This window comes from Sebastes umbrosus, chromosome 20 (assembly GCF_015220745.1).
Source record: "Sebastes umbrosus isolate fSebUmb1 chromosome 20, fSebUmb1.pri, whole genome shotgun sequence".
NCBI classification, from domain to species: Eukaryota; Metazoa; Chordata; class Actinopteri; order Perciformes; family Sebastidae; genus Sebastes; species Sebastes umbrosus.
Genome location: NC_051288.1, coordinates 18,355,139 through 18,369,665, shown reverse-complemented (window position 1 = coordinate 18,369,665; position 14,527 = coordinate 18,355,139). Strand labels below are relative to the sequence as shown.

The 14,527-nt window shown below is 42.0% G+C and overlaps 1 protein-coding gene and 1 long non-coding RNA gene across 6 annotated transcripts in view; one reads left to right on the top strand and one right to left on the bottom strand.

The window, feature by feature from the left end:
* The window catches only part of LOC119479160, an 81,366-nt gene that overhangs the window by 55,825 nt on the left and 11,014 nt on the right, over positions 1 to 14,527 (bottom strand). The window contains exon 3 of one of the 3 annotated variants that reach the window (XR_005204626.1): positions 1,557 to 1,931. The exons of the other annotated variants lie outside the window; for them this stretch is intronic. This is a non-coding gene — a long non-coding RNA (uncharacterized LOC119479160). Of the gene's footprint in view, positions 1 to 1,556; positions 1,932 to 14,527 lie in introns of those variants that run through there. 3 annotated transcript variants of the gene reach the window in all.
* LOC119479156 (carbohydrate sulfotransferase 15-like) overlaps positions 1 to 14,527 on the top strand; it is a 40,728-nt gene that overhangs the window by 19,828 nt on the left and 6,373 nt on the right. For all 3 annotated transcript variants that reach the window (XM_037754443.1, XM_037754442.1, XM_037754441.1), the window contains exons 2-4: positions 2,960 to 3,548; positions 5,810 to 6,149; positions 11,370 to 11,513. In XM_037754443.1, the coding sequence (XP_037610371.1) occupies positions 3,108 to 3,548; positions 5,810 to 6,149; positions 11,370 to 11,513 (925 nt within the window). In that variant the 5' untranslated portion in view covers positions 2,960 to 3,107. The remainder of the gene's footprint in view (positions 1 to 2,959; positions 3,549 to 5,809; positions 6,150 to 11,369; positions 11,514 to 14,527) is intronic.

Genomic DNA, 14,527 nt, shown 5'->3' with positions numbered 1-14,527 from the left:
GCAATCCTGAAAATGTCATCCTACTCATAGCGCTTTGATTACGCAGTGTGTCCATCATCTCTTTGATGGAACAGGACATCTGACCTGCAGTAATTACATTTCTGGTAAAAGCAAAGCTCTTAGTTTTTTTTCTAAGCTTTCATCACTTTGGGAAAATTTGAGCATTTGTTGAAATTACAGACTGTTTTACATAACAAGAAGCACATGAAGACTGCTTGTTATGGCGAACTTTTGTGCAAGACAAGCACTGATACACCATCTGTGGCGTGCAAACTTTAATTGAAGTAGATATTGTAATTTAAAACTAATTGCTCTCACTCGCCATATAAATATATTAGGGTTGTCAAAGTTAACACGATAATAAAGCGTTAACGCATCTTGCGTTTTTTAATTGACCTCTTAAAAATCCGACGGGCCGCCGATCTTTCGGAGGTTGTAGCGTACTCAGTTTTAAAGCTAGAGTGAAGATACTGCCATTATATGAAACTAGAAAAAACCTAAGGAATGGCCATGGCCATTTTCAAAGGGGTCCCTTGACCTCTGACCTCCAGATATGTAAATGAAAATGGGTTCTATGGATACCCACGAGTCTCCCCTTTACAGACATGCCCACTTTATGATAATCACATGCAGTTTGGGGTAAGTCATAGTCAAGTCAGCACACTGACACAGACTGCTTGTTGGGCTTGAGTTTGTTGTGTTATGATTTGAGCACATTTTTATGCTAAATGCAGTACCTGTGAGGGTATCTGGACAATATTTGTCTTTGTTTTGTGTTATTAAATAATTTCCAATAATTAATATATACATACATTTTCATAAAGCGAGCATATTTGCCCACTCCCATGTTTATAAGAGTATTAAATACTTGACAAATCTTCCTTTAACGTAAAATATGCAATTCATTTAATCATGGGATTAATTGCGATTAAATATTTTAATCAATTGACAGCCCTAAAATATATATATTTCTTTTGGAAAGTGCTAAATATAATCCTGCTAGGTTCATTTCCTGGCTCAAAGCAACTAGAGTTACCGCCTCGCGGTTGTATGCCTCTGACAACCAGTCAAGTTACAGTTTACATCCATGTCTGTCCAAGATGTCATCACTTCATCATTTTATCCTGTCAGACATTTGTGTGAAATTGTCATAATTAGCATATGAAGTATTGACTTATGGCCAAGAACTTGTTTTGTGAGGTCACAGTGACCTTTGACCACCAAAATCTAATCAGTTCTTCCATGAGTCCAAGTGGGTGATTGTGCCAAATTTGCATAAATTCGCTCCCAGTGTTCCTGAGATATCACGAGAATGGGACACACATGAGGCCAAAGTGACCGGTGCGGAGGCATAAAAAAAACAGTATTATCTGACTGTGTTCTTGCATTGAGCCCTTTTATTCTTCAGCGCTCTCTTTTTCACTGACTGAAGTTGCCATCAGACAACTTCTTGAGGGCTGGAAATCCATCTTTCCAGAGCACGGCTCGTTATTTCCCCACCTGTCTCCTGGAGAGACTGTTGCTGTGGGGGTGACACCGAGGGCCCAGCTGGAGGTAAATGACATTGCTTGAGCAGGTAGGCAGGCGCTCCTCCAGCCATCCTCTTATCAGCTCTGCCGCAAGCTCCATGAATACAGAGTTGTGCAAAGGGTGTGGGCGATGGGCGGCAGCGGCGGCGGCGGTAGGGGGGCAGACAATATCAGCAGTCGTGGTGAAGAGGAGCGATGACTCACTTCCATAGGGCCCTTATCTTATGATGTATGCGAGCCAGATGCAGGTGTAACATACGTCAACGTCAGGCCTGTATCCATGCAGTTTCAAGGCTTCGGCCGAATATCCCACTCATCCTCTGAGAAGTGTCCTAGACCCTCGGCTCTGTTGGCTCTTTGTCATTGTGCTGTGTTGTATTCACCGCCATCGTGTTGGCTCAGCTCCAGACACAAAGAAAGCCTCAAGGATAAAACACGTTGCTGCTACAGGAGCATTATCATTAAAAGATCCCCAATTCTTTCGCCCTTTAGACATTGGCCCTCCTTTTATCTGTGGGCGACTGTTGATCCATGTGACTTCACAGTGAGGAATACCATTTTCTGATAATATAATCCCTGTATGGGGTATCTCTTATATTCGTGTCTCTCCCCAGGAGAGTCTGACACGCAGCAGCCTCGTAGTTTCTAGGCTGAATGCATCCCTCGTCCTTATCACTCCCTCCACATTGTTGCACGGGGAGGGCGGGAGGATGGGCCGGGAGGTTGGGGAGGGCGTTGCTGTGCTGTCTGATTAAAACAGGAAGCGTAAGAGGAAGTTGCTGAAATTAGTTTAACCCCTGCAAAATGCGATTGTGACTCAATTATTAGTCACAGTGAATCGAAATTGTGTCAAATCTTCCATGAATCGAGTTTACAGGATGACTTCACAGTGGCATTTAAGTCGTCAATATTCAGAGCAGACACATTTCTGTCACCGTTTTTCTCTCTACTGTCAGTTATTTTTCTTTTGTTCAGCCTGAGGTGATATTGCCAAAACTTCAGAGGGTTTAAGTGAAATTCCCTTCGGCTATCTAATCGTTTGACTGCTTTCACAAAGCGGCATTATTTTGTGATTTTCTGATGATGTGCTCTCGAGGTATGAAATGTACATTTGAAACTAAAATGGAAAGAATTTCAATCAGTGCCTGGCCTTGTTTGTGACCTGGTTCCCAAATGAAGCAGATACACAAATGCAAGTCAGCATTTTGAACAGGATGTGACTATGACTTTATTCTTGTCACAGTATTACATCAATCAAACTTCTGGTGCATCTGAGGCAATTTTTTGTGAATGTGAAACAGGAAGCCTCAGCTACACAGACAAAGTGTGGGTGGAAACAAAGGGTTACATCAAATACTTCTGAGGTTTTAGAAGTTACTGCATCAGCCCAGGCATGAAACAGTGAGTCAATGTCTTTTTCCTCTTAATAGGCAGGCGTCAGAGGATGAGGTGGGCTGGTCTCCACTAACCCATCATGGATATCAACTGTCAGCCATTCCCCCGTCCCAAAACCTCCTGTCCTGTTGGCTCCCGCTCCATAACGCCGTCCTGTGTCTGAGCTGTGACACCTGGGACACCATGACGCAGATGGACTACAAATACAGCCTGCTGGGCTCCGCGGCGGACGACTACCGCAAGAGGCCGTTGCTCCTGCAGGTGGACGACACGCCCATGAACCTGTTCGCGGTCCTGGAGGTGAAGCGGGAGCTGCCGAGGCGCTGGAGCACCCTGGGCTGCTTCCGCAAGATCCGGCTCTACAGCTTCCTGTTCGGCCTCGCCGTCATGTTCCTCATCATGGCTTCGTACATCCTGACGGGAGACAAGAAGGGTCTCCTCCTCACGCCGTCCCCCTACCACTTCAGCAGCCTTGTCAGCCCGGGACCTTTTGCCTTTAACCTCTCCTCAGTCAAGGACTACGCACATATCAAACTGGTGGTGAAGTCCATCGCGTCCAAGGTGGAGTTTCGAAGCAGCCGACAGCTCCCGGAGTTCAAGGCGCTGGTTAACAGTGAGCCACATGTGAGTATATCCGTCCTAATACATTCAAAGAGATCTTAAGGACACACATTCTATAAAAAAATTGATTTTGTTATCAGATTGATTGCGGTAATGAATACCTCAGTGTTTTATGGTGTAAATGTTATCTTTCTATTCTCATCATAACACAAACATGGCCCTGCCTGATATTGATCTCTCTTTTAATTGACAATCACAGATGTGTCTTGAAGCGTAATTAAATGCTAAGTGAAAAGGTGATTCAAATCAGTATTCATGACTACATGCTGTCTACACCGCGTTCAATACAACTACACTGTTGCTATTCCCCACTGGTTGCAGTTTCTAATTTAATTTATAAAGAGATAAAACTGCTCTGAAAGCCTTGTATAACACTTCATGTCGCACCAGATAATTGCATATGTCTCCACCAATTTTTTTTTTTACAGAAGGGGATTTAAAGCTCAAAGTCATCCCACTGTCTTCCAACACATTGGCCCCGTGGCTTCCCCTCGCAGTGTCTGTCTCACCTCAAAGCCTGCTTCTATTAATTGTTAATCCTAATGATAATGGCTTGTGCTAGGGCTATTTGCAACATAACTAATTTCTTATTGAACCAGCTAATGAATAGGAGAGTGTAGCCGCGGGACAATCAATACCACGTCTGTGGATGGATCCGGCATTAATTGTCCTTAAGGTAGACGTGTCTCACAGGGAGTGAGCGGGTCATAGTAACATAGGGCCTTTGTTGTGTTTGATCACCAAAAACACTTGTGAAATGTGAACAGAAAAAGACTGTAGCGAATGTGTGTTGCTACACTTCTACAGTTGAAAAGATGGATCTGCTTTACTGAGGGCTGGCTGCATGTATACTGCTTTCAGAAAGTGTTATGACAGATGTTCTTCTTATTTTGTATTTTTTGCTTGAATCCAGCACATTGGATTTGAAATGAAACAATGAAACTATAAAGTTTAAGTGCTGAGGGTGTCCACATCCATACTGGGTAAACAGTAAAGGACTAATAGGTTTTTTTAGGGCAGTGCATCAGGGCAAAGTTTGAGTTTTTTATGGCCAAACAGTGGAATGTTCTTGGTCAGTGGCCTGACCTCAATCCAACTGATCATGTGTTTCAACTGCTGAGGAACAGACTGAAGGCAAAAAGCCCCAAAAACAAGGAAAAAGTTGCAGCACAGGCCAGGCAGAGCTTTCCCAGTAAAGACAACAAGGGTGTCTGCTGTTGTCATTGAATGCAAATGATTTGACACCAATATTAAAAGAGCGGGTCCACCTTTCTAATGGAAATGCCCACATAGCCGTTATTAAAAAGCCGTGACGTATGTTACCAAAGTAAGTTAATCAATAAGGTTATGATTAACGTGAACGCTATTACTTGCTGAGTCAAAATTAGCTGTGCTAAGTTTGTAAATAGCCTAACTGAAAGGCTTAGCTCGGATTTTCTGAAGTGGGGTTGCATGTACATTAGAGCTGTAACGATTAATCAATTAGTTGTCTACTATTAAATTAATCGCAAACTATTTTGATAATTGACTAATCAGTTTGAGCAATTTTTTTAGAAAAAAAAGTTTAAATTCTCTGATTCCAGCTTCTTAAATGTGTGAATATTTTCAGGGTTTTTTACTCCTCTATGACAGTAAACTGAATATCTTTGAGGAAAAGTTTTTAAAACGTCATGGGAAAATTTTGACACTAAAACATAGACACTTCGACCAAAATGTGAATGTTTGGATTTGAATAGATAAGGAACACCACTGGAAAACCTAGAAAAATCTACATAATGGAAGCGCCCTTTAAGTTTATGTTGACTTTATGTTCACTTTCTGTCTCCTGGAGGACTGTGGATAAGAATGGCTACGACTCCCACACTGTTCATCTGATGTGGATGTGAATAATCTCACATGAAAAGTCAAAACTTTACCGTGAAGTTAAGAGCCAACACAACAAAAAATGGTCAATTTCTAAATACTGTCTGAATGAACTGTATTTGCATGTATATGTGCATTCACTTGTTTCAATACGTCTATGCATCTAAAGCCAATTCACTGCCCCTCTAGAGACTGTATCCTCCTGCACAAACTTGCAGTGTGAACCTACACAGATGGTGTTTGCCTACCTCAGCCAAAACAGTGGCCTGTACACGTAAATAAAGTTTTTAAATTGTTGGAACAAACCTCTTCCTTTAATGCGTATAAATAAATAACGGGGAGGTATTTATATGTACTGTGACTCAGAAGCTTAATGCAGCCTGCTTTCTTTGCTTTTACAGATGTTTTCTGCTATCCCCCGCAAATTCCTGCCTGGTGTGAAGAACCCTTGCTGGTATGAGGAATATACTGGGAATATCACCTCGGACCCATACAGGACAAACTTGTACGCACGCTATTCGAGGCGCTTCCGGACGGTTTTTCAGCACTTGAGGAACACTTTCCGAGAACACTTGTTTCACCGCGATGGGAAACTCTACCGCATGCGGTGCCTTCCTTATTTCTATATCATCGGCCAACCAAAGTGTGGCACGACGGACCTGTATGACAGACTGAGGCTGCACCCGGACGTCAAGTTCACCACTTTCAAAGAGCCACACTGGTGGACCCGCAAGAGGTTTGGTGAGTAAAGAAAACTATAATTTGTTGTGGGTAGAGGCCTTCATGCTGCTACACAATAATGACAGCCCGAGAGCATTTAAAGTGTGAAACGTGACTCTCTACAGTATTTTATTTTGGTAAAGCGAGGCTTCAGGGGGCATCAGAAAAGCACTTAGTGACAGATGTTTGAAGAGGGGTCTCAGCCTCTGTTTCATAAGCATGATTACATTTATCTCCTATATACTTACTGTCATCGTGTTGTGAAGATGTGTGGATTGTAGTAACTAAATTCCATCCATTTAATGCCAGAATCGATATATTTGCTTCATTTGAGTCTATGCGGAGGTAGAAGGAAGTTGCTGAGTAATGTGACGTCATATCTGTTCCATATCCGTCACCAAAACAGACCGCAGCCGGCCGCAGCGAGCCAAAACGAGAAAGTAGAAAACGGCGGAGGGTCCACGTGGATACGAACTGCACCCTCACATGTTAAATCCAAAGTGGTAAACATGACACATACAGTAAAGTATGGAAACACTTTGGGTTTCACACATTGCCAGGAAAAGAAGAGTTAGACATTATGGCTGAAGTTACATGCTAAATCTGTCATGGAGAGGAAATTTTATCCTATTGCGGTAACGTGCAGTCAAGCCAGCCGTCACTCTCATCTCCGTGGTCAAATCGGCTGACGCTACAACTGTAGAGCACCCAGATACTGACATTTATGTTAAATGCATTCAAGTTGACCATGGATGTATAAAGACAACGGAGCTGACGGGAGAGGTAGCGACGGACTTGGTGAAGTTAGCGGAAGTATACACGTGTGACTACGTCCAGTTTTCAAAATAAGGTGTTAACAAAGGGGACTGTATGTACAAAATACATATATGGAAATCAGTCATTTGGATGCTGAACAACAACTTCACACTAATGTCAAGCTGAACATTTTTCTACATCAAATATACCAAAAGCTGCAGCGTTATTATTATTTCTAATAGTGTGAAACCTAGCTGGATGTGAGCCCTGAATGTGACATGAATTAAGTATCTCTGATGCACGCAGTTCAATCTCCCAATGCAATTAACCGAGAAATGAATATTCAAGCACCATTTTGTGCTGTGCATAAGAATAAACTGTTTATTTTCTACCTGAGAGTTGTTGGCCCCCAGATTTAGGCCTCTAATGGTGTATTTAAGTTCTTTATTGCCTCCTACATTCAATATTTTTAACTCTAATCGTCTTTTTTTCTGCTTCCCTCCCCCCCTCCTGTGTGCTTTGACACCCTTATCATCATCATCATACCACATCTTACCGGTGCAACTTCCCCATCCTGATATACATACGTAAATGGTTGAGCTCATGCGGTGGGCTGTGCTCATTAACGGCTCAACTAGGACGATATGCAGAAAAGATCTAGACTAACTGTTCTTCACCACCATCTGTGACATAGATTTGTCTCTGTGGTAGAAAAAAGACTTGAAAAGAACACGTGAAAAAAACGGCGACTGAAGCCTCCTTGTACACTTTGAACCCACGTGTGTGTGGGTGCACCGTTTCCTGCACTCAAACACTCGTTCCTTGCCACCATGAACTTTGCTTCCTTTGGCTTCTAATTCTTGCTTTATTTTACACCTTCCTGGCTGCTCCCTCTTTGCACATTTTGGATTTTATACTCTCATTTAAAAGAGTAACAGAGCAATCATACATTTAAATAATTACACAGCAAATCATTTCATTTTACGAGGGAGCTGTTGCATATTTCACAAACTCTTAGAGGCATAATTCAGGATGTTATTTCTCTCTAGTTTTAGGGACTATTTGCCAATTGAGCCTGTGGAGACTTATGAATTATCACATAATCACTGGCTCGTTTCAGTTCTGACTTTTTAGACACACACACACACACACACACACACACACACACACAACCTACTGTACTACTACCACAATCCTGGCTTACGCTGTTGGTTTTCATGGAGTTTGAACAGGTGGTAATTTTCTCAAACAAAGAGATAAACTGCGCGGAGAGGTAAGCGCCGCTTCGCAGTAGACATCTGGTCGTATGGCGGTTCTGTCATCTGAATGTGTGGATGCCATCGTGTGTGTTTGCTTCGCCATGTGTGCATCTGTGATGTTAAAAGAACCGCCACACCACCACAGATGGGATTAAAAGCCATGCGAGATCTGGGAGTGAGACTGTATTTTGGTGAACTGAAAACAAATCCAACCCCCCACTTAACTTGAAGATGCTTTGTTTTACTGCTCCTTTGGTTTGATTTGGTGACTTTTTTCCTAATTACACTAAAAAAAGCATCTTAGATGGGAAAGTCTTTTAGCTTTCAATCGATTCAAATGTTTAATCGCGGTTAATCGCATGATTGTCCATAGTTAATCGTGATGAATCACAAATTAAATTCAAATTTTTTATCTGTTCAAAATATACACACACATACACACCCCTGCGCTGACAGAAAAAAGTCAAACTGAACGTACCACACACGTTTTACAGGTAGTAACGTTACTACCAGGCAGCGCCTGCGAAGGTTAATACAAGGGAAATATATATTTTTTAAGACGGGACGAATAATCGCATAAACTATTCAATTTTTTATAATTTAACGACTATTCGAAAAATCAAAAAACATGAACCATCCCTACTATGACTTGCCCCAAACTGCATGTGATTATCATAAAGTGGGCATGTCTGTAAAGGGGAGACTCGTGGGTAACCATAGAACCCATTTTCATTCACATATCTTGAGGTCAGAGGTCAAGGCGCCCCTTTGAAAATGGCCATGCCAGTTTTCCCTCACCAAAAAGTATGGAGCATTATTTAGCTTCCTTCGTGACAAGCTAGTATGAAATGGTACCTATGGATTCCTTAGGTTTTCTAGGTTCATATGATACCAGTATCTTCACTTTAGCTTTAAAACTGAGCTCCCTACAACCTCTGAAATATTGATTGGGTTAATACGTTAAAGAAATTAATAGTTGCATTAAAAGAAATTTGTGTTAGCACATTAACTTTGACAGCCCTAATGTTTTTCTAAATCAATGTAGTTGATAATTAGTGCCCAGGCTAGCAGCAACATTTTAAAGAAACTGAGATTCTCAATCAGTCTTGTATTTTTGCTCCCAAAAGAAGACAAACCATTATTCTCAATACCTACTATGCCTTTTGTTTTCTTTTATAACTGAAACAGCCATTAAGACTCATGAATAATGGAGAGTCTTCAGCAGCTCAAGAGGCTGGCATCAGGAGTGTGAGTCAGTGTGTGTGTGTGTGTCGCTAATGTGCATTTGCTAAGAAATACTAGAAGAAGAAGAGAAAAAAAAAGTGAAGAGCAGCAGTTAAACTGTAGGGCACCGATCTGTTCAAAGTCAGCTCTGATTATGAAATCGGAAGCAGATTAGATAATGACTTTATAGCGAGTTGAAAGACGCATAGTGTGTAGATTATCTCCCAATTCTCCTTTAAGAACAGCAGCTGCATTATCACATCAGTGCAGCGTGATTTTTTTTAATGGTAATTTCTTACAGCGGAGAACTTATTCTTGACTGATACATACATTTTGTTTTCGCCCGGAGCTATCTGTCTAAAAATTACTTAATGATTTTAATCATTTCACCCAGCGGGGGTTGGCGTAATACTTGTTGAGGGAGCAGCAAACAGTATTGGCCACATTTATTTTTAAAATTTCGTCCAAATTCTCACTGCAAAAAAATCAAAGGAGGCTTAACCGTCGCAGCCAAAACGATCCTTTTGAAGTTCATCCAGTGGCTGACTATGCCACTAATCCCTCTCGAGTCTCGCGAAACCAAACCGGTGGATTGATCAGTCTGCGTGCAATACGTGTTTTAATGAGTCGTGTTCAGTTTGAGTTGATAATTATTGGAAGCTCATAAAGCTGCGGGATGTGAATGAATTGTTCGCCTTGTGTTTTCTGCAGCCTGTGATGTTGCGTAGCAGCAAATGCAGCTGTATCCCAAGGACATAGGTCCCTCTCAGTTATTGCCCCCCCCTCCTTCCTCATTCATCCTTTCATCTCTGCTGCCACTTTCCTTCTTTCTCTCTCTCTCTTTCCCTTCTAGTGTTGCTCTTACAGCTATGTGCTGGTAATCAGCACTTTTCTCTTAAGACATCCTTTGAGAACACTCTGAATTCAAATGCTCTTGTTTTGTATTTATTTATTTCATTCCTCCCTCAAGGCTCCACTCATGCGATGCAGTGAAAAGGTGATTTGATGCGTCACATAACTTTCTGAGAGGAGCAGTTTGAATCTTAAGCAGATGTGTGCCCGCCGTATACAGTGCCCATCAAGAAACACAGAAAATTGTGACACTTCATATCAAAAAGCAACGGGATGAAAACAAAGCCCCGAAGCGAGACACGCGCGAGCGCCATCACACCTCATGTAACCGTCCTGGATTAGTAATGATGCAGGCTGGGTGTTTGGAGAGTTTACTAGAGTTTTCTAATCATGTTTTCCTTCGAACTAGAGAGCGGTGTTTTACTGTGACACCATCAAAGCATCACAGATGCCTGAGCTACCTCATTATCCGTATGCTGCATGGATACTCCTATAAGCCCTACCCTGAATCTCCACAATTGCAGAGTAAATTGTAATTATACTGCAGACCACAACAGCTCAGATTGAAAACACATTTGCAAAGTCCTGCATTTAAAGCATTAACTTGACATTGGCCCTTAATTGGAAACAGGGAAAATTGAGCGGAGACGGTGTTCCCAGCTGATTTTGGATTGATCTGAATCATAGACTGTATATAAGACGTGGACGTAGTCACCGTGACGTTACCCAATAGTTTGTGGACTGCTGTTTTGAGGAATACACAAGATATCGCCTTTCTTACAGTATCGCAATATATCGCGACATAACGAATCGTAACGCCTGTATCATGATACGTATCGTATTGCCAGATTCTTGCCAATACACAGCCCTAAAGCATACCCTACTTTATTGTCTATTTGACTGTAAATGGGACCATAATTTGGCTGGCTGTTAGAAAGAATGAAAGTTTAAGACACTTCCACATTGGCTTCACTTTTCAGACCCGGAGGTTGCCCACTGGTGTGATCAATGAAACACACGGATACACACGGATCTCAGTGCTACAGATTCCTACCCAAACCATGTCTGATCTGAAGTAAAACATGCACTATAAAGATGTAACTGTACCCCACAAAGTTTATCTATAATCCCTGTCTTCTTCCTCCCCCAGGCATCATCCGTCTGAGCGAGGGCTTTCATGATCGATACCCAGTGGAGGACTACCTGGACTTGTTCGATCAGGCTGCTTACCAAATCCAGGGCAACCTCACAGCAAATGCCAGCGGAAGCCCCAGCCAACCTAACATCATCATAGGTAAGCAAAGTCAATTCACATTGGTGGTACTAATAACCTGTGTGGTATCATTTGCAATTAATTGCATTCAGTTTAAATTGCGCCTCACAAATGAATTCCCTTGTGAGCATGTCAGCATCACAGGTATGCACCTGTCTTCCCATATGGTAACCAGCGGTCAGTGCAGAGGTTAAGCTTAAAATAAATGTTAAAAGCAACCTAAAACATGGCGTGCGAGGGTCAAAGCCACAGCATCTGCAATGTAGAAAATATTTTGTTGATTCTTTCTTTGGATTGACCGTTAATGATAATGAGCTGCAGTAACTGCTGCATCTGGCGAAAGGAAGGGTTGAGTCACTATTTGTGGTGTCTTTATAGACTCTGGTCTATATTCCCCCTTTTAAAAACGCAATCCACTTTTATACTTTCCATTTCTTTTGTATCAAGGGCGCTGGTTTACATAGTTTAAATCTAACTGTTAAAGTCTGCGACTCCAGGGGTTTATTATAATAGGTACTCCAATGTCCCGGGCCGACCCTAAGGATCTGAATCAGGGCATATTTTGATGGGTTGGTATTGACTGAAATAAAGCCAATCAAATTCCTGTTCTTTCTTTCTCCAAAGAGTGATACGTCTTCTCTCTAGCTGATCACATCACTCATTTCAATGCGTCAGATAAATATAATCTAGGGCTGTCCTCGACCAAAGAAACTCTTAGTTGACTAACACTTACACGATTTTGTCGACTAATCGATTAGTTGATTTAATCGACAGACTTGTAAAACTGAGTTTCTCCACAAAGAATCACACAAAAGCACCACTTTGAATCTTGTGTTTACCAGAGATGTGCTCATAAATTTCTTGGAAATAAGTCATTCAGCAAAAAAAAAAGAAAGAAATCTTAGTCGACTAAAACTGAACACCGAAACAATCAACCACTGCCAGACACTGACCCTTGTCCAATCCCAATCTAAACCTGAGCCTAATTTAATTATATTTATAATATTAACAATAGCCTTTTAACTGTAACCCAGAAACTTAACCTCAAACACTAAGCAAACAAAGCAAAGCATCATGTGAAACTCAGCAAGCCTTTTTGGTGGCACACTATGACAGGAAGTTGCACAAATCTGTTCCAACGAAGCTCCTTTGATCTATTTCAGCATGATTATCTGAAGAGTTACATTAGTGGGAAGCTAAGAGAACAAGATACAGTTGATAGCGTGTAAAACACAGTCAACCGCTCTCTAATCAGATCTCCAGTCAGCTTTAATTGCACAAACATTTCCTGTTCAGAGTTATCTCTGCCTTCCTGTTTTGCTCGAGTGTCACATCATGTCAGATGTGACATGACCCTCCGCCGTATCATATTAGTTACTCAGGTCATGTATCAGGCGCTGGGATCTGTGTGTGTAGACTGACAGTACTCTGTGCCCTCGTCAGGCTGCAGCCAATAGCGTTTGGCTCGGGGGAGAGACCTGTCACGGTGTCGCTTGCCTGGAACTTCACTTGTAATCTCTCCTGCAATATTACAAAGCTGCTATTAAAGCAGCGGGTAGTGAGGCTGAAGCACGGAGCTGCTCCGTAGCAGCCGCTCTCACTCCAGCGAGTGACGGTGATTTTAAAGAGAGCCCTAAAGAGAGGGCTCTAACAGCTTTGTAATACTGGACTTCCTTCTGCTTCACTTAGCCACTTCACTGAAGTGCCTTGTAAAAGGAATCATTGTTTTTTTTTTTGTGTCAGGACAGCAATAATATCCGCAGCGGGGTGGAGAAGTCTTACAAGCCTCCGTCCTCTATCTGCATATCCTGCTTCCATTCGTCTCTGTCTTTTCCCGTCATCCAAACACAATCTCAAAGAGCTGCTCAGCCTGAAGAAAAAAATGATTTTCAACAATGGCCTTTTCAGACTGGACTGAGTTGGTGCATTGAGCGCAGCTTAGCATGCCGCCCTGTTTTGTTTCCCCCTTTAAATAAGTAATTCTTGTAAAGGAGGGGGGAGTGTGCCAAAGCCCTGCTCAGTATTCACACCATGCCCTGGGTGAGCCCAGCAAGGTGCAGGCCTGTGGCCAGGATCTCGGGCTTCTGACTCTCTTCAACCGCCGGCCAACACCGGAGGCACGCCGGTCTGGCGATTTGTTTGCCCTATTACGGCCTCTCCCTGCGGAGCAAAATAAGCCCTTTTAATGGACACCGAGACCTTTAAATAGACTTGATCACAGTGTGTATTATTTCAAACATAACAGCATTAGCAGCGATCCTGTTTCACTCTCACCGTACGTTGTCATCGCGGAAAATAGGCCCTGGCTATCATCCCTTTCTGTGAGGAAGGGAGGCAGATAAGGCCTGTGTTGTGTTCCCTCCAAATACATCACAGCTTCACTTCACAGATAAGAGGATAATGAAGGCACAGACAGCCTAATGAATCCTGGATATCATTTCTCAGCACAGCCTGACAAAAGTTTCTGCTCTCAAAATTGTTTGGGAAAACGACATCCTCTGACTGGTTATGAGCACCGGTACTGTCACTGCAGTCTTTCTGCAATTTTGCTCACAGCTGGAGATGTCATTGCTCTTGCTTTTTTTTGTTTTTTTTGCACTTTGCTTAAGAAGCTTTTGTTTTTATTGACTTGTCGCATGTGTGTTGGGAACACGCTGTGTCTGTTAGTTACAGCCTCGATTCAAAGGCAATTATAGGAAGAAGTCAAAACAAACTTCCATACATTTAAGGCTTATTACTGTATGTTTTTCTGAAGAATCTAGTTGGGGAATTGATCCATTTATACTTACAAAAATGATTGAAAATCAGATAAAACAATAACACAAAACTCGATAGCAGTTATATTTCATTTGTGTTTTCTCCTCACATTATTCTTCATTTTCTGTACTGTCAATGTCACATGAGGGTCTTGTTTACTGTAAACTGAAACTGCAAATGTCTTTTTGAAGCAGGAAACATAATTTGTCAATGCATGAGGACATGAAATGGATTTGGAAATTGGTTTAAACTAGAGCTGCAACTAACAACTTCATCTT